General features: G+C 44.3%; 15 protein-coding genes across 16 annotated transcripts; 8 read left to right on the top strand and 7 right to left on the bottom strand.

The window, feature by feature from the left end:
- Positions 1-3008: 3008 nt before the first annotated feature.
- On the top strand, positions 3009-3760 carry TrAFT101_005565 (uncharacterized protein; the record flags this gene model as incomplete). The annotated part of the gene is made up of 2 exons (XM_024906958.2): positions 3009-3353; positions 3419-3760. 2 exons carry the CDS (start codon positions 3009-3011, stop codon positions 3758-3760), a joined length of 687 nt encoding a protein of 228 aa, XP_024757234.2.
- A 1237-nt stretch (positions 3761-4997) lies between these two features.
- Positions 4998-6074, top strand: TrAFT101_005564 (uncharacterized protein; the record flags this gene model as incomplete). The annotated part of the gene is made up of 2 exons (XM_024910736.2): positions 4998-5432; positions 5487-6074. The coding sequence occupies 2 exons, from the start codon at positions 4998-5000 to the stop codon at positions 6036-6038; spliced, it is 987 nt and encodes a 328-aa protein (XP_024757235.1). The 3' UTR covers positions 6039-6074.
- Positions 6075-6806: 732 nt separating this feature from the next.
- TrAFT101_005563 (uncharacterized protein) lies at positions 6807-8981 on the bottom strand. 2 transcript variants are annotated; one of them, XM_066127518.1, is made up of 8 exons: positions 8528-8981; positions 8324-8478; positions 8076-8269; positions 7876-7983; positions 7604-7813; positions 7454-7490; positions 7301-7380; positions 6807-7244 (listed from the first exon to the last, which is right to left on the bottom strand). In XM_066127518.1, exons 1-8 carry the CDS (start codon positions 8783-8785, stop codon positions 7036-7038), a joined length of 1251 nt encoding a protein of 416 aa, XP_065983628.1. In that variant the 5' UTR covers positions 8786-8981; the 3' UTR covers positions 6807-7035. The 2 variants fall into 2 exon arrangements, with proteins under 2 accessions (XP_065983628.1, XP_065983629.1); XM_066127517.1 differs by having other exon boundaries at positions 7454-7550; positions 8324-8550.
- Positions 8982-9545: 564 nt separating this feature from the next.
- On the top strand, positions 9546-10650 carry TrAFT101_005562 (uncharacterized protein). The gene has a single exon (XM_066127516.1). The coding sequence runs from the start codon at positions 9559-9561 to the stop codon at positions 10519-10521; it is 963 nt and encodes a 320-aa protein (XP_065983627.1). The 5' UTR covers positions 9546-9558; the 3' UTR covers positions 10522-10650.
- Positions 10651-11848: 1198 nt separating this feature from the next.
- Positions 11849-12475, top strand: TrAFT101_005561 (uncharacterized protein). Its single transcript, XM_024905440.2, has 2 exons — positions 11849-12032; positions 12091-12475. The coding sequence occupies exons 1-2, from the start codon at positions 11921-11923 to the stop codon at positions 12408-12410; spliced, it is 432 nt and encodes a 143-aa protein (XP_024757239.1). The 5' UTR covers positions 11849-11920; the 3' UTR covers positions 12411-12475.
- A 421-nt stretch (positions 12476-12896) lies between these two features.
- Positions 12897-13709, bottom strand: TrAFT101_005560 (uncharacterized protein; the record flags this gene model as incomplete). Its single annotated transcript, XM_024908677.2, has 1 exon — positions 12897-13709. One exon carries the CDS (start codon positions 13707-13709, stop codon positions 13170-13172), a length of 540 nt encoding a protein of 179 aa, XP_024757240.2. The 3' UTR covers positions 12897-13169.
- A 2636-nt stretch (positions 13710-16345) lies between these two features.
- Positions 16346-17021, top strand: TrAFT101_005559 (uncharacterized protein). Its single transcript, XM_024900888.2, has 2 exons — positions 16346-16696; positions 16755-17021. Exons 1-2 carry the CDS (start codon positions 16424-16426, stop codon positions 16824-16826), a joined length of 345 nt encoding a protein of 114 aa, XP_024757242.1. The 5' UTR covers positions 16346-16423; the 3' UTR covers positions 16827-17021.
- A 77-nt stretch (positions 17022-17098) lies between these two features.
- TrAFT101_005558 (uncharacterized protein) lies at positions 17099-17362 on the bottom strand (the record flags this gene model as incomplete). The annotated part of the gene is made up of 1 exon (XM_066127515.1): positions 17099-17362. One exon carries the CDS (start codon positions 17360-17362, stop codon positions 17099-17101), a length of 264 nt encoding a protein of 87 aa, XP_065983626.1.
- A 71-nt stretch (positions 17363-17433) lies between these two features.
- Positions 17434-18419, bottom strand: TrAFT101_005557 (uncharacterized protein; the record flags this gene model as incomplete). The annotated part of the gene is made up of 2 exons (XM_066127514.1): positions 17434-17547; positions 18060-18419. 2 exons carry the CDS (start codon positions 18417-18419, stop codon positions 17434-17436), a joined length of 474 nt encoding a protein of 157 aa, XP_065983625.1.
- Positions 18420-18537: 118 nt separating this feature from the next.
- On the bottom strand, positions 18538-19014 carry TrAFT101_005556 (uncharacterized protein; the record flags this gene model as incomplete). Its single annotated transcript, XM_066127513.1, has 1 exon — positions 18538-19014. One exon carries the CDS (start codon positions 19012-19014, stop codon positions 18538-18540), a length of 477 nt encoding a protein of 158 aa, XP_065983624.1.
- Positions 19015-19136: 122 nt separating this feature from the next.
- TrAFT101_005555 (uncharacterized protein) lies at positions 19137-20163 on the bottom strand (the record flags this gene model as incomplete). The annotated part of the gene is made up of 2 exons (XM_066127512.1): positions 19137-19696; positions 20154-20163. The coding sequence occupies 2 exons, from the start codon at positions 20161-20163 to the stop codon at positions 19137-19139; spliced, it is 570 nt and encodes a 189-aa protein (XP_065983623.1).
- A 905-nt stretch (positions 20164-21068) lies between these two features.
- TrAFT101_005554 (uncharacterized protein) lies at positions 21069-22587 on the top strand (the record flags this gene model as incomplete). Its single annotated transcript, XM_066127511.1, has 8 exons — positions 21069-21087; positions 21377-21416; positions 21571-21598; positions 21655-21781; positions 21834-21869; positions 21928-22005; positions 22071-22274; positions 22568-22587. The coding sequence occupies 8 exons, from the start codon at positions 21069-21071 to the stop codon at positions 22585-22587; spliced, it is 552 nt and encodes a 183-aa protein (XP_065983622.1).
- A 215-nt stretch (positions 22588-22802) lies between these two features.
- Positions 22803-22958, top strand: TrAFT101_005553 (uncharacterized protein; the record flags this gene model as incomplete). The annotated part of the gene is made up of 1 exon (XM_066127510.1): positions 22803-22958. One exon carries the CDS (start codon positions 22803-22805, stop codon positions 22956-22958), a length of 156 nt encoding a protein of 51 aa, XP_065983621.1.
- An 807-nt stretch (positions 22959-23765) lies between these two features.
- On the top strand, positions 23766-24775 carry TrAFT101_005552 (uncharacterized protein; the record flags this gene model as incomplete). The annotated part of the gene is made up of 2 exons (XM_024905441.2): positions 23766-24300; positions 24360-24775. 2 exons carry the CDS (start codon positions 23766-23768, stop codon positions 24773-24775), a joined length of 951 nt encoding a protein of 316 aa, XP_024757245.2.
- Positions 24776-24965: 190 nt separating this feature from the next.
- TrAFT101_005551 (uncharacterized protein) lies at positions 24966-25933 on the bottom strand (the record flags this gene model as incomplete). Its single annotated transcript, XM_024904298.1, has 4 exons — positions 24966-25542; positions 25603-25640; positions 25702-25748; positions 25855-25933. 4 exons carry the CDS (start codon positions 25931-25933, stop codon positions 24966-24968), a joined length of 741 nt encoding a protein of 246 aa, XP_024757246.1.
- Positions 25934-26773: the final 840 nt, after the last annotated feature.

The raw sequence follows: 26773 nt of genomic DNA, 5'->3' as shown, positions 1-26773 counted from the left end.
GGCCGTGATTTATTTTTAGCATGCTAGATTAACCATAGTGTGCATAGAATTGTTAGCAACCCAGCCAAACGCCAACAAGTCTGTTTCAATTTCGAATACTCAACCCTACAAGGGAATGGACTGAAACGAGATGCTACACTTGATGAAGGGAGAATAATTTTTTCAGATGAATATCTAGTATGCTAAACTCATTAGATGCTTTAGCTAGGGAGCGAGAAGTCAGTAGTGGGCGGATTATGAAGTGTAAAAGGCGAAGTAACACCGTCAAACAAACGATCATTAGTCTCAGCGCTATGCGCTAGGACAGCCATTTCCCTGTCCTGTCATTTCCCAATATGGGTGCCGGAGAGATCCATATTGTAAATAAGTGTTCGTTGAATCTATGGTCGCAATAAGATTTTTTTTTTTCTGATCCAGACTACCACTAAGTTTCGATCACATGCATTATCGCAGTATTATCATTCTGCAGTGCAGATAGGCCTCTTCAAGTATTTGCGTCACATATATGCACTTCATCTTATCAAGATAATTTGTGAATTAAGGCTATCGCTCGTCTTTGTTCTTATTATTTCTCTAGCACTTTATGGATAGTGGCTCCTGGGCTGGAACTTGTCTCTGAACCCAATAAAGAGAGCAAATGCGTTCGACGCTCCTCTACTGCAAGGACCTGGCTCAAATGTGCCGCAAAACAAATCGCAGTAGCTCACTCACTGCTCCTTAGGGCTATGCCTGAAAACTACCAATACATAATGCCCATTTGGAAAAATAAGCTAACACAGCTGAGCTCCATTAGTCTCGCCTAGGTAGATGCATGCTAGCAACACAGCCTCCTCTGGTCTTCATAACAGAAGCGCCAACTACATTCAACCTAGTCCGATAATTAATATGTATACTGCCTGCTTTTCGCATTACCAACCACAGCTAGGCTGGAAACCCACCAGCATTTAGTCGCCATAATCCAGCGAATACTTGAGAATAGAGTTACGTTCTTCCTGGTAAGGCTGCTAATCGTAAAGCGATGACCTCAGCACCTGGGGGCTTAGGTAAGTATAGATAACAAATGTTAACAGAACGCATGATTTGGCTTACAAGCTTTTAAAATGGTAGTTACAACTAGAGAAACCATATCGGTGATGTAGAGTGCCTAGCCTAACCTTTGATGTATTCTTGTAGCTGTTCTGCGGGCGAATGCGGCTCCACCACTGCTAGAACCAGCGGAACTTATGCCGCTGGCGATGGTGCAGCGCTTTGAGAATCACTGCGACAAAATGGCGGTGCTGGGAATAATGATTCATCCAATGCCGCCGCCAATCATGGTTCACTGTGTGAGGTATAAGTAACATGAACATAATGCAAATGATGCAGCAATGCATCTAGAAGATTGGAGGACACATCCCAATAGCAGGGGGCATACATGTATATATCAAGTCGATGAACATGGTGTGTGACTAGAAACACAAGGAACATAGCGCAGTTGAAATCATGGCCGTTGATAAAGCCAATGCGAATGGCCTGGCGTCTGAAAAACATATTAGAGCGCCTGTACCCCGATAGGTAAATGCAGAACGTCTTATATTTCTATCAGTTGCCAGACCATGAACTTAGCTGAGGGGATGAAGTGAGACTTTTTACGGCTGTCATAACCCATAGAAAGGCATTACGAGTAAAGCAAGAAACAGCAATGATCCAAGCGTAATCACCGTCCAGAGGGGACAGTTGTGTGACCTCTTCAGACTCATGTTGCTGAATTCTAGAATCATTTATCTTTTGTGTTAGAAACTTGGGTGGTAGTGCCATATCTTTCACTTAGTAGTATAAACCGTATTTTGTAATTTCTTGTGTACATCTTAGTTGAATGGACTACCTTGTTACAACTTGTAGAATGTCAAATTTGAAACACTCTTTGTACTCTCTACTGATTAGCTATCTGCGAGAAGTTCGTTGGTAATGACAATCAATTATTGCTGTAGGTGTCCTCCATCTACACGCACTACGCCATATTTGTCGATATGTTATACTCTTTGCAGTACATATCATTGAACACTCCAAACCATGAATTCAAGGGCGTCAGCTTGTGACAGTAATCGATAAGCAAATGTACTCCGCAATTTTCATCAAGGGAGTTATATTACATAAGTCATATAATGGTAGTAGAAAATTCATTACATTGTATTCGAATTATCTTAACGGGGTTACTCTCACCAATAACGGCAACTAGGAAATGATAACGTTCCCATTAGTTAATTAACATAAGTTAAGTAACATATAATGGGTGCCGAGGTCTTGGTACACTATAGAAGAACTTTATCTTTAATATGAAGCCTAAATTTCCTAAGACTGAGCATGGGTCTTTAATGTGCCGATTTGTGCCCCCCCTGTTTATAGTTCTTTTCGGCATTTACTTATTTAGGCTCAATGTTGGAACTCGTGTTCTATGTGTTTTAGTTATAGCCGATCTGCTCCTTATTGAGGCTATGCATATCCATGGTGAGGCTATGCTCTATCCATGTAGAAGACCCCTATTCAAAGCAAGTTATTAAGATTGAAACTCAAGATCTTCTTTTTACAAAGTGCATTTTAATTCGTACACTCAAAACCATTGAAAGCTCTGGAGCGAAATAATTACAGTCTCAATGAGAGCCCTTTTGTTATTCCCATTTGCCTTGGGGTTAGGCTGTGCGGCAACCCGAACCAAAGATAATGGCTCAAGCAAGCCTCTACTCACAATACCCCTTGTATTTGGGGAAGGCTTTTGGTTTGGGAATTTCACAGCTGGAGACGCTATTGACTTGTCTCTGTTAATTGATACTGGATCTAGCGATATCTATGTCAATCCAGATCTTTACAAACCGTCATCTGAATCTCATACTGTCAACCAGACAGTCTCAATGTCGTTCATTACTACAAAGCCAGACGGATGTGGCGAAATGATACTTAAAAGCCATGTGGTCACTGATAAGCTAATAGTCGGTCCTTATACAGCCACGAATCAGTCAATTGGGACTGTCATGGATATTCCGCAACCAAATAACGATACTATAACCAAATTTCCCGGCCAAGGCATTATTGGCTTGCTAGGAGAATCAGCAGACGATTCTTCATTTGGCGGCACCCCCTTCTTTCAACATTTGTGCGATGAGGGTCAGGTGGATGAGTGCCGATTCGGCTTAGGTCTTGAGACCTCTGGGACAGGTAGTTTAAGCCTGGGTGGCGTTGATCGTAGTCTTCTAAGTGGAGACATGGCAACAGCTCCTATATACGGTCAGCAATGGATTATTCAAGGTGGATTACCATTGGATATACTTGATGTTGGTGTTCAACAGTCCATGTTCTTGGACAGTGGAACTTCAAATGTGAGTGTATCCTTTACCTTGCTTTTGTTTTAATAGTCGACAGACATACTTACTAATGTCTCAAGATTATTGGTAATCGTACGATGGTTAAAGCGCTCTTTGACAAACTTGGGATTCAGAGTTTCACGAGAGATGCTATAGGCTGCGACGGCACTCTATTTGGATATTACCCTTGCGATTCTCCCCCGCACATAGGATTCCAAATTGGAAATAGCTCTCAAACATTCTTTATCGAACCTGAGGCCTTCAAGATGGAAGACAACGGCAACAACAATTGTACTGCTACCATTACAGGCGGAAATATTGGAGCTGGGGGCTGGCTAGTTGGGCAGTCATGGTTTCAAGGCAAATATATCGACTTCGATGTTACAGGCAGTCAAGTCGGCGTGACCAATCTTCATATATAAAAATGTATATTCTTTACCATTGGATTATACTCGCTTTTATAATAGTCAGTTTATAGCGATGTGTCCTCCATCTATACGCGCCACGCTATTTTTGGTAATTTGTCGATGCGTTATTATGTTCGCTCCACTGAGCTTAGCGTAAACGGTACTGGGTATTCTCCTTAACCCAAACAATTAGGCTTGTTTAGTTGAGACGATTCATAGTATAGATCGGGGTTTCATAAGAGCAACATATAGCTAAATGATATACGTTTTTCAACTTAAATTTTAAAATAGAGTCGGATGCTGACATAATAGGCATGAATCTAAACTGTTGCACCGGAAAATGCTTTAACCGCATGGCTCCGAATTTGTAGCCTTAATTTGAACAATGGTAGACCTTGTACTCCGTAATCTTACCAAGTCCTTGACGGGACCATATATGAAACGCTCCCCCTAAAGTCCGTGCACCGAAGGCCGCGAAACATAGTCCGCAAGAATATGCCACGAAACGCAGGACATTTGTATGGCGTAAGAAGAGCTGAGGAATTTTCAATTTGCGCTGGTTTAAATGATGCCTTTGCATTGATTACCAACAAACAGTTTTTAACTTCGTTCTGTGGCCTACGTCTCTTGTGCTGAGAACTTGCTCAATGAGACAAGGCAACAGTTGCCTCTCGGGCTTACGTGAAAAGCGACTATACCTGTCAACTCTATCGATCTTCAATGACTGCGTCCACAAGGAGCGTTTCGATAAATTTCGAGCATGTTTTGTATTGAGAGCAGAAATATGTCTGAAGAAGTCATTGATACCAATTAGCCTGATATCCCATTGCTTTTGAAAGCCGGCGCCCCATAATATGCCGTCCATTCTCAGCCCTTGTTTTCTTCTCGGACAATAATACCGAGACTGCATATTGGGTTTAATAGAGTAGTTCCGGTAAACATGAGCTGCGTGTGCTCAACTCTAATTGGGGCGGATCAAGAATGTAAGTAGCCACCACTCCGCTCAACTTGAAGCAAAATGTTCAACGTCTATAGTATGCTCAAACAAGCTTTTTGTTTCGATTACGATTATGGCATTGAAACCAGATACAATGGAGTAAATTAAATTTGAAGGGTCTTAGGGTGGCTAAGTAGAAGTGGGGAGGTGCTTGTGTGAAGTATAAATTGTCCTCGTTGGCCACACCTAGTCTTGATGGGCCCTAGGATGTTGTAGGTAAAGATTATAGCCTTGAAATAATTAGCTATATAAAAGATGAAGCCCCTTGCTATTCTCTCCGCTTTCTTCACTTTCACAGCGAGAGCTCTCGCGGCTGGCAGAACCACTCCTCCGGCTGGCGCACTTGTTGTTGGTTCTGGACATTATGCAACGATTCAAGCGGCTGTAAATGCGCTTAAGTCGACATCTCAAGAACAAATCATTTTCATCAACCCTGGTACCTACAACGAGCAGGTTACAATTAATAAGCTCACCGGACCGCTCACCATATATGGCTATACTCAAAACACGGCATCATACTCCTCGAATGTCGTTACAATTACCTCAGCTCACAGTTTAGCAAATGAGCCAAACGATGACAGCACAGGTACACTGAGAGTCGAGACAACAAATTTCAAGCTATATAACGTAAATGTTGTCAACTCATATGGCAGCGGCAGTCAGGCCCTGGCATTGAGCGCTAACGCTGGGGTAAGATATAGCTTATATGCTAACATTAAAGTAGCTTCTAACTTGAATAAACAGAACCAAGGATATTACGCATGTTCTTTCAGAGGCTTTCAAGATACCGTGCTTGCAGAAACCGGCGCCCAGCTCTATTCAGCTTGCTACATTGAAGGCGCCACAGATTTTATCTTTGGCCAATCAGCCAATGCCTGGTTTGAGAAGTGCACTATTGGAGTACTCCCCGCGTCTATCGGATATGTCACGGCGTCTGGGCGTTCATCGGATACGTCTAGTTATTATGTGTTCAATAAAGCCACAATCGCAGCCGCTCCCGGCAAGACTGTGACAAGTGGAGCATATTATTTGGGAAGGCCATGGGGAGATTATGCGAGGGTCGCTTTCCAGTCCTCTTCCTTAAGCAGCGTGATTAACGGCGCCGGATGGCATATTTGGAACACAGGAGACGAGAGAACTGATCATGTCTCTTTTGGCGAATACGGTAACTCGGGAGCTGGAGCATCAGGTACTAGAGCGTCGTTCGCTACGAAGCTGAGCAGCCCATTGGCGATTGGAAGCATTTTAGGTAGCAGCTATGCTTCACAGCACTACGTAGATACGTCGTATCTTTGAACTAGCTAGCAATTGAATAGAGGCATTAAGCTGCACTGTTCTATCGATGATTTAGCTCCTTACTTTCGTACTATGTCATAATTGGCGCGCAAAGAATCTGGGTTTAAATAGTAAGGCAACACCTTCTGCCTAAAATCGTAACGCCTGAATTGACAAGAGAAACGTGTGTGGATTATCATGTATACGTGCATAGATGGCCTTATACTAACCTAAGCTAACTTACCATTGCCGCAACGACCCATGATCTACAAGTAACACACCTTCCTATTCAGATCTGCCGAAGAGGCTACCAGCTGTTTTACAAGTGCATGTTTTATCCGGTTTTGGCACAACGGTTAGTGCGGAAGAATATCTACCGCTTCTATAAGGATGGCGCCCCTAGAGCTCTAGACAACACGGGAGAATTTGGGTAAAGTGTGGTATAATGCGTTTATATCTATCTTCACATAGAATATAAAGCGTAATCTACTATAGTTTTTGACCTGTGTAAACTTGGCCGAATTTGATCTTAAAGCGTTATCTGTCACTCATCGTGGCAACATGATTTAAACAGAATTTGTTGTTAATAGTTACTGTCATTGCTGTAACCACGATCTTGGGGCAATCTACTCTGTGCACCTTCAACTTCGCATTCGTCCCAGTAACCTCAATCTTGACCGCTTTGTAGGCAAGGACAGTTAATCTTTGTTTCTTCCTAGTTATGCGAACGTTAGTACTCTTATTTAAGTCACATATACCGGCCCAGATATTTGAACTAAAGCTTGTTCAGACAGGTACACGTAGTTTGAATTGGGAATCATTATTCAGCACCTAGGCATGGCCTATGAAACAGTCCGTCCATCTATAAAAATAGACAGTAGAAGCAGTAGAAGCAGTAGAATATTAAGATGGCTTTGAATTCTCGATATTAGCCACAGTTGGGATGCGAGATAAAGAAAGTGATGTGTATAATAATGAGTTTTGAAGTGATGTTTTTGAGATACGACATAATGAACCATTATGAGATCGGGGCGCCTTTTGCAGCCAGGGTTGCATAATATAGATGTGTTTCAGCCCCGATGACCATTCGGCCATCACCAGTAAACTGAAAGTTGGCAGATGCCTCACCGAGGAATATTTTGCCTAGCAAATTCCCCGAAGGATTCCATACGTGTATTCCATCGCCGACGCCGGCATACACATTGCCCTTAGAGTCACAGTGAATCCCTGGCGATAAAGGAATTAGCTGAGTAATGATTAACTGAATGGAGATTAGGTTTTACCGTCTACAAAACCGACCGCAACATATGCAAACACTTTCCGATGTTCAAAAGTTCCGTCTCTTGCTACTGTGTAACGATATCTGTGAAAAGTGTCCGAAAATTGTCAATTTCGACCCAGTGCTACATTTAGCAGCGGAATGACGTAAGACTTACATTGTCGAAGCGCCCGTGTTATCGTAGCCATAGAAAGCTTTGGAAGCACCTGTATCAGTTATGTATGCGTAACGGCCGTCATGAGAAAATGTGATGCCTATTTCTTGGCTTAAAAGACGTCCACAATGAGACTAATTGGAGACTGCTCACCATTACAGCTCACAAACTCATCCGCTACGACAGTAATGGCTCCGGTAGCTGGATCTAATCGATATACCTGATTTGGGAGACCAGGTTTTGGCCGAAAGTCTTGGAGGTAGCCATAAACCGTATCGGTGAAGTAGATATGCTTGTTTCTGTAGTTAACAGAAACGTCATTCAGGGAGTTGAACTGACGACCAAAAAAATTGTTGACAAGGACTTGAGTGGGGAAGTATCCTATTAGAACTATAATAATATTAAATGGTCAGTGGGTTGCTTACTAGAAGTGTTGTAAGGCTCCGTTGGATTTGCTATGAAGAGCGTGGGCGGCACATCTGGGCCCATTCCCTCTCCTGTGAAGAGTATAGCACCCTTGTAGTTTGTTCCTCCTAATAGATATGAGATATGAGCCGATAATTCAAGAAAGAGAAGGCTTGACTGTGATATCAATTTATACGTCTTGTGCGCGAGGGAGGCGTACCATTGGGGTTTATAACTGGAGGTTCGGTCGGAACAGTGTGAACCTGGACTTTACCAACAGCATTTCGCTCATTTGAAACAGCCATAGCTTCACTCAAAGATATTTTTGATATCACGCTAGACTTATTTAGTCCAGTTCCAGCCGATAGAGGCCCAGCACTCTGTGCGATGAAAACTTCATCTGTAGGGGGGTACCTGGCAGTATTGTAAGAAATAGTGACACTAGAGAAAATCTGACATCTATCATACCAAACTACAGCTTCATGGAACAGAGGATCTGTGCCTGCGTCAGCGATGAGCGTGAGAGTTGGGTTTCGTCCCAAAAGATTCAGGAAGTCCGGGTGGTAAATATGGAATGGCCGCTCCTTTAAACTTTCCATAGTAGAGCCCGGTGGAACGAATATCTACCAAATAGTTATTAAATGAATTAGATAAGAGGAATGCTTCACTTGCGGTTTTAATATCAGCGATACTCTCAGGAGGAACTACCGACAGAGCTGTGAAAGTCGATGGTGGTATGGATTGAGCTTGGGGCGGGAGCCCTGTCAGTACTTGAGGAATATTTCCGCCTTTGTATGTCATAATCGCATCCTGAATGTAAAAAACAATGTTCCTTATCGTATCAGATGTCGCGACACCAATTGCAAAGGCCGCAACAGCCACTGAAATGATCCATGGCGCAGTTGACTTTGGTGTGGTCTCTTGTGGCATTTTGCTCTGATATCTAGGTCATTTGAGACAAATTCAAGACTTGCCAAATATTTTAAAGCAGAAAAACTGAGATTGGGCGAGCCAAGATTATCCTATTCCATGGATGAGGGGTGCTTATCCAAAGAGCTTGTTTTAGTGTGAAATTCGAGAAACGATGGAACCAATCACAATAGCGTAAATACTCCGCCGAATGCGATACAGTTTTGATTGCTTCAGATAAGTATCGAAAATAAGACAATGAAACCCTAGCATAGCCTATTGAAACTTTAGAAAGGATAATCACAGAGGTCCAGGGATCTTTATTTTTGAGTGAAATATGCATTATAGTTGTGACAAAGTTTGGAACTTAATGTCGACTCGATCGCTATGCTATTCTTACCCTATCTCTATTGGAGCGTAAACCCGTTATTATCTTCTCACCTGTTTATGACATCTGGGACTCAATTTGCCACTAAGAATTTCTGAAATAACGTAATATTTATCTTGTGAGACGTTACCTTGCAACGAGAACGAAATCTTTCTCCCATAGATGTCGAATGAGGGCCCCCTGATTTGATGTCATACTACAGCTCCAAAGTTGCATGAGGAATATATATTAAAATACGTGAGATTCCGTTACTCATGAGGTAAGGCGTAATATAGCCCACCATCTGTATAAATCTTTTTTATTGTTTGTGTAAACGATGAGAGGATGAAAATTTTTCTTCCCCTTTGTTTTTCAGCTTTTCTCTACCTCTTAAGCTCACCGCTTTACAACAAATACATATATCATTATGGCTCATTTTTCTCTGCAGCTTTTACCTGAATGGGTACCACAGAGTAAAAGTTTTGTGAGCTGGCCTAGCTTGCAAGGTATTCTCGGAGATGACTATGAGAAGCTGGCAAATGCCACGACAGAAATATCGGTAGTCGCTGAAGGCATTGCCCATTTTCAACCTGTGACCGTCTTAATACCTGGTCACGAGCGCTATAAAGAAGCTGAAGAGTACTTTGCCAACATTGAAACCCCGTTCCCAATTACTCTTCATCAGACCGAGGAAAAGGAGATGGATATCTGGCTGAAAGATTTTGCTCCCGGTTTTGCTACCAGGCAGGGCTTTAGAGGAGGTCATAGCCTCGTTGGTCTTGATTGGAGTATTAACGGCTATGGTGCCAAGTATCACACGACTGTGATTGAATTTTTAACAAGGAGAGATCTACAGCATTTCCATATCGAGCGAATTGAGACCTCGATTGTAGCTGAAGGTGGAGTTTTCGAAACTGACGGCGATGGAACCCTTCTTGTTACAGAGAGTTCGATTACTAAAGATGATATAAACCCAGGAAGATCTCGCGAATATATCGATATTGAGCTTCAACGCACTCTCAATGTGGATAAGATCATCTGGATCCCTGGCAGAAAGGGCATTGATTCAATCGACGGCCATATCGATGCTCTTGTTCGGTTTATAAGGCCTGGCGTTCTGATCACCAACAAGCCGAATGAGACCAAAGAAGGTGAAAGGACTACCGTCTATAGAGAAGCTCTTGAAATCTTAAGCGTGACAACCGACGCAAAAGGCCGTCTGTTTGAAGTCATTGGGGTGGAGGAGCCTGATCCAGAGACTATCCCTCCTGGGGATGGTTTCGAAGACTATCGTGCTATGTACAGCTATGTCAGCTATGTGCTAGTTAATGGGGGCGTTATTTTACCTCAATTGGCGAACCAAAGCATGATGCAGCAGCCGTTTGTGTAATGCAATCACTTTTTGGCAATGAGAGGGGCATTTTCCCCGTACTGATTGAAGATTTGCCTCGACTGGGAAGCGCTATTCATCGTGTAACGCAGGGCATTCCTCAAATACCTTGATATGAAGTAACCTGACCAATATTGATTCCAAATCTTTTATGTTAGTTTTATGCAATTGTCCATTTTAGGCGTTAATATTTTCTCAATTCGAAGCAAAAAAACTTATACATGCTTACTAGATGGAGACACAATTCTACATGGGCTACAGAGTGTAAAGTGCCGCCTATTTCAACATCAAGGGGTTTGTTAAGCTGTTTAGCCAGCATTTTTTGGGAGCTTCAACTCATCATATCCAATGCAGCACATGAGAATTATTATAAATTCGTGAATTGTGGGAGTTGTATTTACTGTTACATCATGAGCTTGGATTCCAGTCTTTAGCTATGCTTCATGCCTTGGTCTTGCTAGATTTCGCAAATTTCTGTTGCGCCAATTTTCCTAGAACCGTAAGAGATAAAAGCCTGCTTTTAGAAGGTTGACTGAGCCGCTCGGCCTGCGTCTCTTATCATGACCCCTCTAGTTGAGCCATTTCTTGAGCTGGAAATTTCCCCGCTATCGCACCCCGCATCTGATTATGCTGTTGTATCATTTCCGTTAAGAGTCGTACTTCTCATCGACCTAGTAGCAGAGCTTAGTGTTGCCATGCTGAAATTACTATTGGGGCATTATGTGCTATGCAGCATCGATGGTATACTGTACATGTAACAAAAAAAAATATCACCAACAACTTATTATAACTTGAATGGCCTAGCTTTTTAGAGCTTGGTTGTTGTAAACAAATTTGTACCATAGATCCCCAAGTAGGGCTATGAAAACTAGCCATACTCAAAATTTTGTTTCTGGGCCCGTGAAACCTATGCCTAGAGGAAATCATTCTGTTGAACAACCAATCTATTTCATCTACCAACAATATTTTTATGAAGGAACTGATCAATGCATTTTAAGAATGGCCACTCAAGACTTTGTGGTGGATCTGCACCGCAATTTTCTACGTCGCAATACTAATGCCAAGACAGGGTGGCACAACAGTAATCGCCAGGCTCTGTTTTGGCCAACAATGTGTTGCATCTCACTGCAGAACGTTGCATCGTCCCACTGCACAACCCAACTCCGGCTTCTTACACTCTGAATTCACTCCTTGCTTACAAACCGGATGGCGAATTACATACAAACTAGATGCCGAATGACAAATCATTGATTTAGACTTAAATATGTAGACCGGCTGCTGGCTGTACAAGTACTACTCTCGCATCAATTAAATAGCAAGTGGATATATAAGCTTTGCCTGGAGCACTAACCACCTTTTGAAAGCTCGACGAAAAAAAGAAAAAGCTCACATAATCAGAATGTCTCATTTACAGTATTATTCTTACGATGGTGTCGGCAAAAGGAATGTAGAGAAGTATTCTTACAGCCAGGCCGTCCGTGTTGGCGATCGAATTGAAATCTCTGGTCAAGGTAAGCGGGAAATATGATGCTATGATTAGTTCGGCACTTATGTTATTTTGGCTTCTAGGAGGATGGCACCCTACTACCGGCGAGTTCCAAAGAGACGTTAATGCGCAAATCGATCAGGCATTCGCCAATGTTGAGCGAACCTTGAAGGATGCTGGCGGTAAAGGGTGGTCGCAGGTTTATCGTGTTAATTCTTACCATCTCCCTCTCAACGACGAGGCGTTAGAGGCCATGGTAAGGAATTTCAAGACCTATATGCCTGATCATCAACCCCTCTGGACTACGATTGGAGTAAGCAGGCTGGGCGAGGATGCCATGCGTGTGGAAATTGAAGTGGTCGCGCACGATCCCGAAGGAGCAAAAGCAGCATCAAGCAAATAAAGATGGTGTTAGTATGTATCATCGCTAGCTTGAAATGAAATCAATAATTGCTTCGTAAAATACGCTTTATACCATTGAATACTCTCTAAATCTGTCGTTGTCTCCAGATAAATAACGATTTCTCACTTTGCTTCATACGCAGGACTTATCAATTGATTTACATGAGCACGTGTTATTAGACTGAGTCTACATAATAATAGGAGATGAAGATGAGTTATCATAAAGAGATCTAAAAACAAATGTTGTTTTATGCTTAACCTATTCCAGTGTTGGGTAGTATTGGTAGGTTCTACAATCCCACCTTTACGAGCCTGTTGGAAGTGTGGTGGAGAGCATCTCCACGTAGCTAGCGCTACGGCCTCTACTGCTTCTACCACTAATAATAGCTTGCAGTTTTATTTATGCTAAATCACCGGGAGCCTTCTAAATATATTAGCGTATTGATTTCAAGGTCTTGAAGTTTAAAATTTGGTATACGATCTCTTTAATGGGCGCCTCAAAAAAGTATCAAAGCAACGCTATGGCACGATACCTATTAAACGCTTTATAATCTTCACATTGCGATCATCGGATCATTTCCAGCTCCACCACGCAGCAGTTGATTCTCCGTACACACAAGAGGCTGCGAGATATATTTGAAGCCTGAACGACTAATATAATTGCTCCGGAAATAAAATAAATGAGATATACCAAGGCTTTACCAGCTATTCAGCCATGAAGCATTATTCTCACATCAAGCTCAAACTTCCGTTGTAGGATTCAGTTCCTATCCACCTGTTCATGTCCATCTTCCAGAACCTTCCTAACTTCAGTAAGAAGGTAAACGTCGCGCTCTTGTATGTAACGGCCAAGCTCCGATGTTGGTTCAGCTGAGGTCATGGCTTCTATGGCCTTGTTGATAGGCAGCCACTGATGGCTAAGCCCGTCAATTCGTTCTTCTTCTGTTAGAGAGGGATTACCGGAAGTATCGAGAACATCGGCGAGATAACAGTAAGAGATCTGATGGAGGTCGCTGCGAAATTCTTCGGTAGTAGCTATACAGCCAGTGCCGCGTAAGGAAACAACGGCCCCAGTTTCTTCTTCGACTTCGCGCTGGGCGGCATTATGATGATCTTCGTTTATTTCAATACCACCACCTGGAAGTTTCAAATAGTTCCCCCTTTTAACATATATAATAGCAACGTCGCCAAGAGGGTTGAGAGCAACTATACGGACAGCATATCGGTCAATATAGGCGGTTTCGGGCTGTTGGATGCCAATAGTCTTGAGTTTCGGCATATTATTAGCCATGCTTGCCATCGACGGCTTTGTATCGAAGATGGCTTTTGAGAGAGAGAAAATGAAGAAAAGAAAGAAAAGAAAGGAAAAGAAAAGTGTTTTCTGAGGCTAAGGGCGGAGGAGGAGATGATAGATGCGGAGAAAAATGAAAGGATGTTATCTACCTATTTTTAGCCTGGCCGTGTCTATACACATGTATTTGTACTACCAGTTTTCATCTTTGACATATGTAATACTATAGGCAGCAATAATTTGGGTATAGTTAATTGTGCATGAGCGCTTTGACACTTGGTGCAACAGCAACCAACAGCCTTTGACATTCAAGGGGGGTTAATTATCTGACAAGGTTTTCGATAATTCCAAAAGAGACTCTAGCAATGACATAAATGTATAAGCTATGGCCATGGAGCTTTCATAAATGTATCATTAGACATATAACCATATGCAATGCGCAAAATATGAGGCCGATTCTTTATTTAGAAGTACAAAATTTTCTTGGGGCCTTCTTGGCTTGCGGTTTCTATTAGCATTGTGTTAGCTACCTCCATAACTCAAAGTCATATGCTCTTAATGCCTACCATATCGAATGGAAAGGATAATAGTTTATATATCTTTTCTAAAAAGTGCTTGTATTATCCATTATCAACTATTTAATTATGCTCATAGATTATTCAACCGGGACATGTTCGTCCCCGAGAGGCGTCACTCTATCACATGGCACTACTATATCTTACCCGGCATTATCGGCCCGTAATACATCATGAATCTACTGATTGCTTTATATAAAAGGATGGAGGCTCATTTACACATGTCAACTTTAGGTTGTGGCTCGAGCCCGTGAGTTTATCTTACAGAAGGGGCCCGAAACGAGTATATGTACATGTTTTGTAGTCGGCGGCAGCTCCCGTCGCAAGTATGTGAAGCAATCTTTAGGAAGCTAATTGTATTTAGCAATAATTAATCCTCTTACCGCTACCTCTTCTTTTCCTTCTTGTAATAACTTACTTGTATCTTGCAATAAACTCCTTTGCATCTGGACAGGAACTGCTTATTTCACCCACAATGTTCTTCTCCGATAAGGCCCTGCGGTCGTATATCAATGATAGACCACTTTTAATCTCATCCAAGGTGCAACAAGTAGCGAGAAAAGTAGGAGTCAAATTGACATGGAATAGTAACGGCCATGTCATCGCATAACATATGACCAATGCAAGACCCTTTGCGCAGAGCTGAATATTGTTGTACTCTCTGTACGAGATTTTATGCATTTGGCAAAGAGAGAGCCTATAATGGCCTCTGGCATGTCTGCGGAGTGGTTGGTCGATAGTTACACTGTGTCTTCCGACAAACGAATGTTTGATTCCGCTGGAAGAGAATAATCAGTGTCTCCACCTCGTCCTTAGTTCAAACTTGATGAGGTTGGGGATGATAGGCTGCCACCAACGTTTCAACTTCCTCAATTGGTGGCGGAAGGAATTTTGGACACATGAAGACGATCGGTTTGTTTGGCCGTTCGAAGCCTTGTAACATCTGATGGAACTTGTTCATTGGATCTGGGTATACCGCAGTTTGCAAGCCATCCAAACTTGATGATCAGAGAATGCTATCAAAAGGCCCCCTGCATAATAGAACACCCCATAGATAGAATCTAGGCCAACTATGAAGATATAACTCTTCGCAAGGCCATGTAACAGAAGGTATGTCGAATTTTTGGATACTGTTATTTGCCAGGGGACAGGGGCTATGCATTTGATTAGGCACCCATAAATTGCGATATTTTGGAGGCTCGTCCAGCATTGATTCGACCTAAAGATACCAATATGCGCACTGGTTTGCCAATGTGTCTAGACTCGCCAAGTTTGTATGGCAATGCGTTGCTAAGGCGATTCTAGTCTCCCGATCGCGAGGAGAATGTGGCAACTCGTGGACACATTTTTTTCATGGAACAGACTTGCATCGATCGATCTGAAGGTTACCCCAATTGAAAGCACTCAGAATCTTACATTCCGTCCAGCTTATTCATAAAGTGTTGCGATATACTAACAAAGCTCCCATATTCGTATATACTTGTAAGACGAGAAAGCAGGATCTGTAATTTGTTGCTGCTAGAGTGAAGCCGACAGCGACCAACATCGCCCGCCACCGGATTGGAGAAGCACTGGCTGCATGTGCCTAGGTACATGTAATCTACGAGCTAGATTACATGTAGTTTGGTGACGATCAGTGCAGCATGTTTACTAGGAACCTTTTCTGTTATTATTTTTACATTACCAGTCGAATACTTTCATTAAACAATTACATGTATACATTGCGCATGTTCTAAATTTACATGTATATATGCGTGTGGTTGATGGCGGTGTCAATCGCCGCTGGAGCTGCGAAGCACCTACTTCAAATGTTAGCACACTCCGTGTAGCTTGGTAAAAGTCAAGTGGCCAAACGCCGCATGCAAGCATACAATTTAAAATCGCCATTAAAGGCAATTTGGCCTCAGCTTTAATTACGATTGATCAAAATAACACAACAGTGCTGAAGTCGCAAACCCGTGAAAAATGATGCAATTTGCGGCAAGCCGCTAGACGTCATGTGATCTTCAATTTCTAATCTCCATGGCTCTAAATTTCAACCACAGTAAGACTAGAAACTTCTCGTTCGGCTCACAATCTTCATTTATTAGCCATCCGTCAGCCTATACAACTCTACATATACCCTATCCTAATTACAATCCTCTCAACATGCCTTTGATCGATGTGGAGGCTCCCCCCACGAGCACTGACGCTCACTATGTTGTCTACTTCGCGTCACCAGAGAATGGCCAATCATCATGGTGTCCTGACTGTCGAAACGCTCTTCCGGCTCTCCAGAACGTCTTTGGTGCAGAATCAGCACCTTCAGCCTATGTAATCCAAGCCGGCACTCGTGCGGAGTGGAGGGGCAACCCGAACAACAAGTGGCGCAGTCCGCCATACAATGTGACATGTTTGCCAACAATTGTGAGAGTGGAAAATGTAAGCCAGTAATCCCACGCATTTGCTTCTTGTTGTCATAAACTGACTATCGTCCCAGGGCAAGGAAGTTGCCCGTCTCGGAGATGTTGAGGGCCAGGAGGAGTCGGCTCTGAGAAAGCTGATTGCATAAACGACTGAGCTTGTTGGATGCTATTTCAAAGGACAGCCTATTCAGCACCGCAGACTACCTATCCAGCGCCCCTACTGTGGCTGGAATATGGCTTTTCTTCCCATGTCGCCTGAATTAGTGTGCCGTACAGTAAACCAAGACATATAGATAAAATATAATTTTATTATACAGTAAATAACATAGATATCAACATGCATGTCTAATTAACACCTATTTCCCTATATCATGTAAAATTCTTGGTGTTTTCCTTCTTACGGCGCGGCGCCTGCTTGTTACAGTGCTTGCTGCACAAGAGCATCAAAGTGATCTGCAAATTCGAGCTCGTTGACGGCGAATTCGTCGGCCAGTCTCTCAGGCAGAGGGCTTGAGGTCGGCAGATAGTTCTGAACGGTACGCGGATAAGCTCGGGGCCGCGGCTGGCCTGGAATGAGGCTATCGCCAAGTCGCTCTATGCGCTGCAGGCCGGAGCTTGTGGCGGTTTGCTGTCTGCGAGAGCTCGTGACCGCCGGGGGCGCTGTGGAAGGCGGTGAGGGCATCGCGGCCACTGCCTGGGCCCGTTCTTATGCTGGAAAGATCTCGAATTGCGAGGGGTTGCGGAGAGAGTAAGTTATGCCTCTGTCTCGTTGATGAGGCTGCTGCGATTGCTGAAGGGCAACGGCACCGCGAGGCCGGCTGCGTTAACGAACAACGAGAGGCTCAAGCGGCGCCTGCAATCTTCTTTCTATTTGATCAGCGCGGTACAGTGCAGAAAAAAAGGAAGAAAAGTGCGGAGTGGAGAGTAGGAGAGAGGGACGTTGACACCCGAAGAAGTACAATTATATATCAAGTATTGTAATGTATCTCGTAAAGACGACCGAGTTGGCGATGCTTGTTTTTGGAGTTGAGAAACAAGATGTAAATAGGTACAATTGGGCGTAAGTCCTTAGTAATGAATTGGTGATGCATTTTTCACGGTATCTTATTCGGATAATATCTCGCAAAATGTCAATGATGCATTCATCATACATAAGTAATTCATTATCTGCTTATAATTACATCATTAATCACCTCCATTATGCGACATGACAACGTCGTCGTCGTCGTCCTCCTCCTCTCCTTCTTCTTCTTCACGCTCACTTTCTTGGGCTTCTTCTTCTTCTGGGTGGTGCCCATTCTCAGACGGGACACCATCTACACTAACGTCGGTGGTGGTGGGGGGAGCAGGAGCAGTACCAGAAAGAAGTGTGTTCAGACATGCATTGGCCGGGAGGTCAAGACGAGCAAAGGTAGATCTGAGTTGTCTTTGTTGATTTCGCGAGAGACTGCCGTTGGGGCCTTGGTCCCCTTCAAGTTGCTTGTTAAACTAGAATATTGGAAGTAGTAGAAGTAGAAGTAGTAGAAGTAGTAGAAGTAGTAGAAGTAGTAGAAGTAGTAGAAGTAGTAGAAGTAGTAGAAGTAGTAGAAGTAGTAGAAGTAGTAGAAGTAGTAGAAGTAGTAGAAGTAGTAGAAGTAGTAGAAGTAGTAGAAGTAGTAGAAGTAGTAGAAGTAGTAGAAGTAGTAGAAGTAGTAGAAGTAGTAGAAGTAGTAGAAGTAGTAGAAGTAGTATAGAGGCATAACCTACTGACAAGGGAACGCCAAGACTCGGTGACTTCGGCTTCCTTCCAAACATCAAGAGCTTACGGACAGTTGGAGACGGCAATCTCTGCTTGCTGTCCCCTTCTGTATCGCTGATTCAAGAATCACAGGACCTTTCTCTTTGCTCGGAGTCACACGAACTGAAGACCCCAGAGCTGCGCCGATTCTCGGGAGAACCAGAGGTTGAAGTCTGATGATTGTCCTCATCAGCTTCAGCGCTGACCATTTTGGCTGGCAGAGTTACCGCAGGAAGCTCTTTGCGAGCTTTCTTGACAATTTCTGCAGCCTCTGCCAAAGGCTCTCCATACTCTTCATAACTCCTCTTGATGCTAGCCGTAGCAGCGGCAGCAGCAGAACGTCTAGGCCGTTGAGGGCCGAGACTGTCAGGAGTTGAGAAAGAGGGAGCAATTTTGCTAGCATCCATCTCTTTTGCAGGAGTCTCTGCAAAGGAAGTGAGACCGGTCATTGTCTCGTCTATGGAGATTTTGCTGGCATCTAGCTCCAGCTCACTCTCATATCCCTTCATGGCCTTTACCGACTCTGCCTTTTTAGACGGAGTCTTTGAAGAGCGCATTGTCGAGTCATTCACTGAATCGACAAAAGGTATTTCATACGCAAGGTTTCTATTGTTCGGCCCCGTCTTCTAAGGCGCAACATTGAGAGGTAGAGATCCAGGCTCATCTGTAGAGTCAGTAATTACCCCTTCGGTTTGAGGCTCTCTAGATAGGAAGATATGGGAGGCGGGCTAGGCCCATTTTCAGAGTCAGCAGTCACGCCCTCCGAGCGTAGCGTCCTCGTAGATGAGTCTATCTTCTTAGATAGAGTCTTTGGCACAGATTTGGGGTAGCGCAAAGTTGGCTCACTTACAGGGCCAACAGTCATTCTCCCCGACTGCAGAGTCTCTCTCGACTCGTCGTCAGAGTCGGAAATGACCTTCTTGACCAGATCAGCCTGAAGACTCGATGTCAGCCCTACTAACCAAGTCACTGCTTTCGCAGTATTCGCGCGGACCAAAGCCTCTGCCAACTTCGAGGTCCCCTGTCTTTTTATCCGTTTCCTCGGTTCTTGGGACGCAGGAGAGACAGTCGCGTTGGCAGCTCCTTCCTCTGTGGAGGAGCTCACCGCAATATCCGTACGGGCCGAAGCCTCTTGGGACATCGAGGCCCTTCGTCGTTTCATCCAGTGCCCCGACTCTTGAGAGCTGGTACTCCTGTCGTCTCCGGAGGCAGGAGAGTGACTTGCGGCGGTCCCTTCTTCTATAGACGAGTTAGCATCAACTCGACTACTGAAGAAGTCGGTGACTAGCTTTTGGATCGGCATTGTCACGTTTTTTCACACTTGTGAAAAAAAAAAAGAGGAAGGGGGATGAGGGGGGGGGGGGGGGGGGGGGGGGATAAAGGAAGAGGGAGAGAAAATGGTATATACGCTCCAATTTTGGAGCGGCGCAGTAATATATCGAACGAATAATATCATAAACTGATGATCACAAGAATGAGTCTGTCCGTGGCAATCAAGCGAAGGCGGAACAATTTGTATCAACGAAAATAAATCGAGGATTTGGTCGAAGCAACGAAGCTGTCTTTGAAGTGGTCAACAAAAAAAAAAAAAGGCAGAACCTGTTCACCTTCATTCTGTCTCGCTACACCACCTCACTCAAGGCAGGAGCGGTCAGGTCCTTCCCCTTCCAGAAACAAATGGGATTATAATTTTCACTCAGGCACATTTTATCTGGCCCATGCTCCAATGTAAAATAGCAGGAGGGCATGTGCAGCGTCTCTAAATCGAATCTACTAAACGCTTATAGGCGCCTTACCTAGGTGCCCGCTTATATTAACTACTAGCTGCTTTAGCTTAATGCCGAGTAGTTTACACATGGAACCGTCAGTCATTACGGAGTACATACATGTACTGTGTGGACTTGGAGATTGGTGCTGTAGGCGCAGGCACAGGGACCGAAACGCTAGCGCACCTAAACCGGGGCTAAAGATTGAGCTGCTGATTTGGCCGATCTTCCTCAATTACATCCGTTAATGTACGCGCTGAATGAAAGGAAAGGCATCGTGCATGATGAGGGATGGACAGGGGCGACGGTCTATGGCAGGTATTAAACTATCATTACTATATATTATTATATGTCATATCTACACATTCCCCTCCTAACGCCATAATAGTCCTGCTTCAAGGAAGATATAGCACACGTCAAATTCATAGAGAGCATGCCCATTTGTCCATTTTCAAGATGATTCATTCATGTCAAGCTAACTTGTATGCTGTCCTTCTTTTCAAATTTATCGTCAACATATGAGGCCTATATATGGTATTTGTGTTCACCATAAAATACAATACAATATCTGCTTTATATCTTTTTACATTGCTGTAAATATCCAATACTGAGAGACCATTGAGCCGGCTTACACTGGAATATAACCCACCTCTTTAGAGCATAGGCACAAAGAATATTAGATACAGTCTTGATACTGCTTTCCGAAGACTAAGGTTTAACGAAAATACTGAGATAACACTACAGTACGCTTATAATAGCTAGGTGCTAGGTACGAATATTCCTCATCAATCTTTTGTGTACAGGAAAGAATGGTGCCAGCTGAGGGCACCCGTCAGGCTGTCGCCATGAAACCATCGTCAGCTGGTTGGCAAAATGTGATAATAAAGTGAACGTAAATACATCAGATCACGTTACCCTACGCGGTGCGCGTGCATTACTAGGCCAGATATTCTGCCCCCCAAGTGTTTCTACCCTTTCTTTCTCCTCAGCATCATCATCATCTTCGCCGGCAGGTATTTTCATCGTCACCTCGTTGATCTGTTGGCTAATTAGCTATATAGATTCAATCATTTATTTTATGACAATTTTTTTGTCATACCGTTAGTATATCTTTGGTCTCTCTTGTTTGGTGATGGCTTACTGACGCAAATAGAAACATCTCCAAACTACGCTGGCCCTCTGGGCATTTTTTCGTACGTACAATCATCACCTCCATTGTTTCTGCTCTGATTAACGGTGAAATAGAATCAAATCAATTATCGTCTTGGCCTGGGCCTTTTTTTTTTTTTTTTTTTGTATGAGTTCCCTCTTTGAATTTTGGTATATGGTGCTAACTCAGGATTATAGTTTCGAGAAAAAAAAATCCGATTTCATAGTAAGTTTTACACCACAGATACTCATTAGGATTCTCGCTAATTACTATGGAAATAGATGTCTCAAGATTGGGGACGTTTAGCGTTGGAGATGTTGAGACAGAGAAATATATTATTGTATGGCCCTCAGGCCATTATTGGGTCTGGTGGTTCTGGCGGCGGTCTCCCTCCCCCTGGCCCCCCCAGTATGTTACAAGACAACTTGATTTTTGCATCATGAACCTAACATTGGAATAGAACGTGTCGGTGGTTGTGCCTCTGGAGGAGGCAAGAGTATGTCCCACAGCTTTTCACTCTACCGTTCCTGGCCAAACTGACATATTTCTTATAGAGAAGAACAAGAAGAAGAAGGAGTCCAAGAAGACCAAGAATAACAAGTCCGGTGGTGGTGGTGGTGGTGGTGGTGGTGGTAAGTATACCATTCAGTTCATTTGTCAGTGATGTTTACTTCGATACTGATGTTGGCATATTTAGTGACCAAGGGACAAGCTGTTCCGGGAGGGAGGGGCCCCGGCGGGTCCCTCTCGAGGGCTCAAAGAAGCCTTCTGCGTCAAGCCGGCCTTATGGAAGCCGTTGAAGCGGGCCTTATTACCTTCGCCCCCGCCCCCGCCCCCGCCCCTGCTCCCACTCCCACTCCCGGCCCTGCCTCTGGGGAGGCCATGGACGTGGAGATGGGCGGTGTCTCGGCCCCAGCCGAGCACCAACAGCAGCAGCAGCAACAACAACAACAGCAGCAGCAGCAGCAGCAGCAAGAAGGAGAAGAAGAAGAAGAAGAAGAAGAAGAAGAAGAAGAAGCATTTGAAGCCTGAGGCTTCAACTTTTTTTTTGTCGTTGTCGTTTGTTTGTTTGTTTGCTTTTTTCTTTTCTTTCTTTCTTTCTTTCTTTCTTTTTTTTTTTACGCAACTATTAATTAATTAATGAATCATTATTATTATTATTGACATATAGAGTAATTACCATAAGTGTAACAGGGCCGGAAGATCACGTCTAAGCAATTAGAAACACCGAGGAGAAGAGTGACCTTATGAAGCAAAGAAAGCTGGTACCGAGTGCGACGGCGTCCAATTAGAAGGATCACGACCTCAAAATCATGTCCAAGTACTACGACTTGGGGAAGGGAGGGGCGTACCAAATGTGAAAACATTGAAGAAGTTTTATAAAGTGGATGTGGTGAAGGCAGTATTTGGGGTTATAGTAGTCGAGACGATGGCAGCCGTAGCGGCATACCAGGATGACTTGAAGAAGCGAGGCCACCAGGATCAGAAGAACGGCTTCCGAAGCGGCGTGGCTGGTTCGAAGAACAAGCTCGTGTCAATCAAAAAGATTCACTTGTTCAAGCGTATGTTCATCTTTCAGCCTTGAAGCGCCGTCGTTGCTGCCTTCAAGGAGAGCAAATTCCTTGAGGTGTCTGGAGAAGAAGGCAAGGTGGTTAAGCCCAAGGTTCCATATAAGTCAGTCCCCAGGCCGGGGCGGAGGCTACTACTGTCTACATTGATGGATTTGGTGATTAGTAGTCGATACCTAGTTCAATCTCAAGAACTCTTTACCCACTTCGGCGAATCAATGGTTTGTACCCTCGTCGTACCTACGAGCGCCTCTTCAAGGGCTCCTAGCTGGGGGCCTCTCCCTAAGCCAAAGAAATCTCCTTTGACACGCTGGCATTTCAGCGAGTCTTCTTGAGCTATGGTGCCTCTGAGCTCAGTCTCTATTGTACTGTTCTTCTGCCGATTCATTACACCTCGTGTACGCCCAGCCCTTCAACTTGTTTTTTTTTTTTTCGTACGTATGGACCCCCTTTATTATATACCTCTGCTGTCTCTGCTGCTACTATATTTCTATTTTTATCGCATTTTTTCTTTGGTGGCTCCCTTCTTCATCCCTATCTTCGAGGTAGAAAGGTCATAGACGTGGAGATGGGTGCTGCGTCAATCGGGGGCTATTCCTTGTCAGTGGCTGCCAGATGCCAGCTAAAGCGGCGAAAACAAAGAAAAACGCTATCAGACAGATAGTCAGAAGAAAACAAATCTGTAATACTGCACACTTGCATCTCACCGCTTTCAAAACTTCTCTACTCCCTTAAGATGCAACAAAATACTTCTTCTTCTTCTTCTTCTGATAACTCTCCCACAAACATACACAACCACTCACTGATCAGCCAAATCTTGCAAAATGGAGCTACAGCTACCATTACGCCGGCAGAACATCAACGAGTTTCTGAATAACCTCTCGGGTATATCGCAGGCACAGCGAGAACTGCGGCGACGTGCTACTTCTATTGCCGATGCGAATCGCGTTCAAGAAATCACTTCCGCAACTCCCCAGCGCAGCGTCAAGCGGCGACGCACTTCTGCATCTCCAATCTCCATCTCGTCCACTCCTCCCCGGCGACCATCTCGCAAGATCAAAAGCGAACGCGACAAGCTCTTCGATGCTATTGAGGCTGGAGACGACTACCCCGCTGAACCTATGACGATCAAGAGCGCGGATGATCTGAATGAAGTGCAATTGAAGAAGTGTTATGAGATTTTGCACGCTTGTGGCAGTGCGACGGATCCTAATGCGAGTCTGACCAAGACGAGACAGAGCATCGATGGCTTTTTGGATGCGGTTTTTAATGAGTGGTCGAGTCGCAAGGCCGGCAATTTGCTGCGATCAGAGCTGGAATTCTTGGTGGAAGCAGAGGTTTTGGCGGGAAAGTTGTGTGGTAAGTAAATTCGCAGGTCGCACTTATAGTCAATGCTTGTCTGCTAACATGGACCGCAGTGAAACCTCAAGAACATGCCAGAGTAACGGACTGCGATGCTGGAACCCTTTGCACAGCCCCTATTTCCGCAGTTGCAACGTACTGCAACAACCCGCCCATGTTCAAACTGGAATTCTCGACTGTTGATGAACTCTCTGGCCAGCCGGAGGCAATTTGCCCAATAGCCCGAGGAGATATTAGGTGGGTAGACAAGGACTGGGTGCAAGACCTGCGCAAGAGCCTCCAGGCCAAAGTGATTGCCAAGATTCACAAGCATAACAAACACCTCGCAATTTGGCAAGCTCGCAAGCTCATCGTTGAGTGGGCTAAGGGAAGCTTGTCGATGGGGGAGGACGTAAGTAAGATGGGCTTCTTGAAACGGGAGACGGCCGATGTTGCGCTTATTGGATTGAGAGGACATTTAGAAGGAAATTAGCTGGCAAGATGTCTTCCACCTTCTACGGGTTTCTATCTTTTACGGGTTTTATCTTCACATTGGCGTTTTATATACTATGACAAGGGGAAGAACCCGGGATATTTCAGCTATTAGGCTATGGGCGCATCATCTGCTACAATAACTCTCATAATTCTATCGCTAGTCTAAGCAATACTCTATAGCCACAGAATCAGTAGCTGTCTCTCTTCATCCAAGGCGCGCACGCCTCAAAAAACCTCTCATGCACATCTCTAGCCCCCGTCCTGTCCAACAGCTCTTGAAACACATTCTCATCTATTCGCTTTACAAACATCAATGCTCCTGCCCATATGAAATCAGCGTAGCTGATATCCTTGCCTAAGAAAAAGGGTCCCTCAGCTTGCCTCTCCTTCAGAAGACTGGTCAGTTCAATAATGGCCGGCAGGGCCTCGGCCCAGGATTTCTCGCCGCCCAGCTGTCGCTCGTATTCGTCGAGAGGCATTCCAAACTTTTTGGTGTATGCGCCAACCCAGTAGTCGTAGCTTTTTTCGCTGAGGACGACTTGGGAAAACTTGTACAGGAGATTGGGGTGCATGGCGGGCATGCACTTGTCGACGAGACTGTCTACCCTCTGAACGATGGGTAAATCAAGGTGAACAGTCGGAGATGGATACTTGTTCTCAATGGCCGTTGCAATTTTCCCTGACTCCATGAGGTATGTTCCATCAGGGAACTGAATTATGGGGATTGTGTATGCCTTCTGGCCTTCTCCATCATTAGGCGGGATACTATTACAGAGATTAGTTTGTTTCTGATGAGCTTCAGGAATTGGATGAGGTAAATCGTACTGTGGACTGAATCTCGACGCAATCTCTGGATAGTCAACCTGTTCCAGAGCATTAGTCTTGTTGGAAAAGAATTGCATCGAGGTAGGTTGAGATGCTTACCCATTCTGTCTTATAGTCAAGGCCCTTGTAATTGAAGAGCATGCGCGCTTATCAAGCTGTTAGCAATTGCAATACTCCAAAAAACAACCGCTTTAAGCATTTATCCTGAGACACATGGCAAGTATACATGGTATTATAAATGCAGTTACTTACTCTTCCATGGGTTCAAAGACCATGAAGTATGCGGTGCTTGACTGGCTAGATCGAACAAGGTTATTTGTTCGGAGCCCATTGCTGCTATTTTTTTCTTCTCGAAAACAAGACGAAGACAAGTAGGAAGAGGATGGGGAAAAGTGAAAAACAACCATGTTTATTCACACTCAGGCTGACGTATTTATCTTTTTTGGACAGCATACATCATGGTTGGCTACCTAAAACCGGGCGTGAGTCCCACTAGCCGATCTCTTCAAGTGGTTCGCAGAAAAGTGCCTAACTAGGAAGTCTCGCCCAATTTCATTTGCTGTTTAGATTAGGCACGTGCGACGCGCAGTCTTTCAAGTTCCTAGTAGCAGAAAAGAGGAGAGATAGCCAAGGGAGCATCTTATAGCACTGTCTGATTCAAAGCACCGGTAACCATTGTTTGAATCGTAGAATGGGTAGGGCGGAGGTAAGAGTCTGGAGAGAGAACGGGTGTATAGGTAAGCACTTTAGTAGGACAGCTACCCGCCTCATATAAAGGCTCTCAAGCTCAATCTCATGACGTACATATAATCTCTCCTATCGTGCCTATTGTTCGCTTGTCTTCAGCTCTCGAAGCCCTTTTTCTTCGAGACTGCGGCGAAACCCGGCCGTTGCAGTGGAGATGAACTGTCTCCAGAGCCTAGAATACCTGTCCAGCAGCCTTAGTCATGCGCAGTGTCGTATGCTCGATCCAGCAACGATATCGTCTTGCGTGTCTATGTTAGCGAGGGAACAAGGATTTTTGGCAACGATGCGTCAGATCTTGGCAGCCCGCCCTTCTCCCCGCAAATCTGCGTTGTTGTTGCTGGCTCTTTGACCCCTGAGTGGCATGGGAGACGCGGCACAGACAGAGATCTCAGTCATGAGGGCACAGAATCAGCCTTGAAATTGC

The sequence above is a fragment of the Trichoderma asperellum genome, chromosome 3, assembly GCF_020647865.1.
Source record: "Trichoderma asperellum chromosome 3, complete sequence".
NCBI lineage: Eukaryota > Fungi > Ascomycota > Sordariomycetes > Hypocreales > Hypocreaceae > Trichoderma > Trichoderma asperellum.
The sequence above is the reverse complement of the archived record's forward strand: the minus strand, read 5'-3'. Positions and strand labels throughout refer to the sequence as shown.

Coding starts and splice junctions, on each gene's coding strand:
- TrAFT101_005559 (XM_024900888.2), top strand. CDS start 16,424: ATGCCTTTGATCGATGTGGAGGCTCCCCCCACGAGCACTGACGCTCAC. Junction 16,697..16,754: donor CAATTGTGAGAGTGGAAAAT/GTAAGCCAGTAA, acceptor CTATCGTCCCAG/GGCAAGGAAGTTGCCCGTCT.
- TrAFT101_005563 (XM_066127518.1), bottom strand. CDS start 8,785: ATGCCACAAGAGACCACACCAAAGTCAACTGCGCCATGGATCATTTCA. Junction 8,479..8,527: donor GTATCGCTGATATTAAAACC/GCAAGTGAAGCA, acceptor ACTATTTGGTAG/ATATTCGTTCCACCGGGCTC. Junction 7,984..8,075: donor TCCAGTTATAAACCCCAATG/GTACGCCTCCCT, acceptor CATATCTATTAG/GAGGAACAAACTACAAGGGT.
- TrAFT101_005562 (XM_066127516.1), top strand. CDS start 9,559: ATGGCTCATTTTTCTCTGCAGCTTTTACCTGAATGGGTACCACAGAGT.
- TrAFT101_005561 (XM_024905440.2), top strand. CDS start 11,921: ATGTCTCATTTACAGTATTATTCTTACGATGGTGTCGGCAAAAGGAAT. Junction 12,033..12,090: donor AATTGAAATCTCTGGTCAAG/GTAAGCGGGAAA, acceptor TTTGGCTTCTAG/GAGGATGGCACCCTACTACC.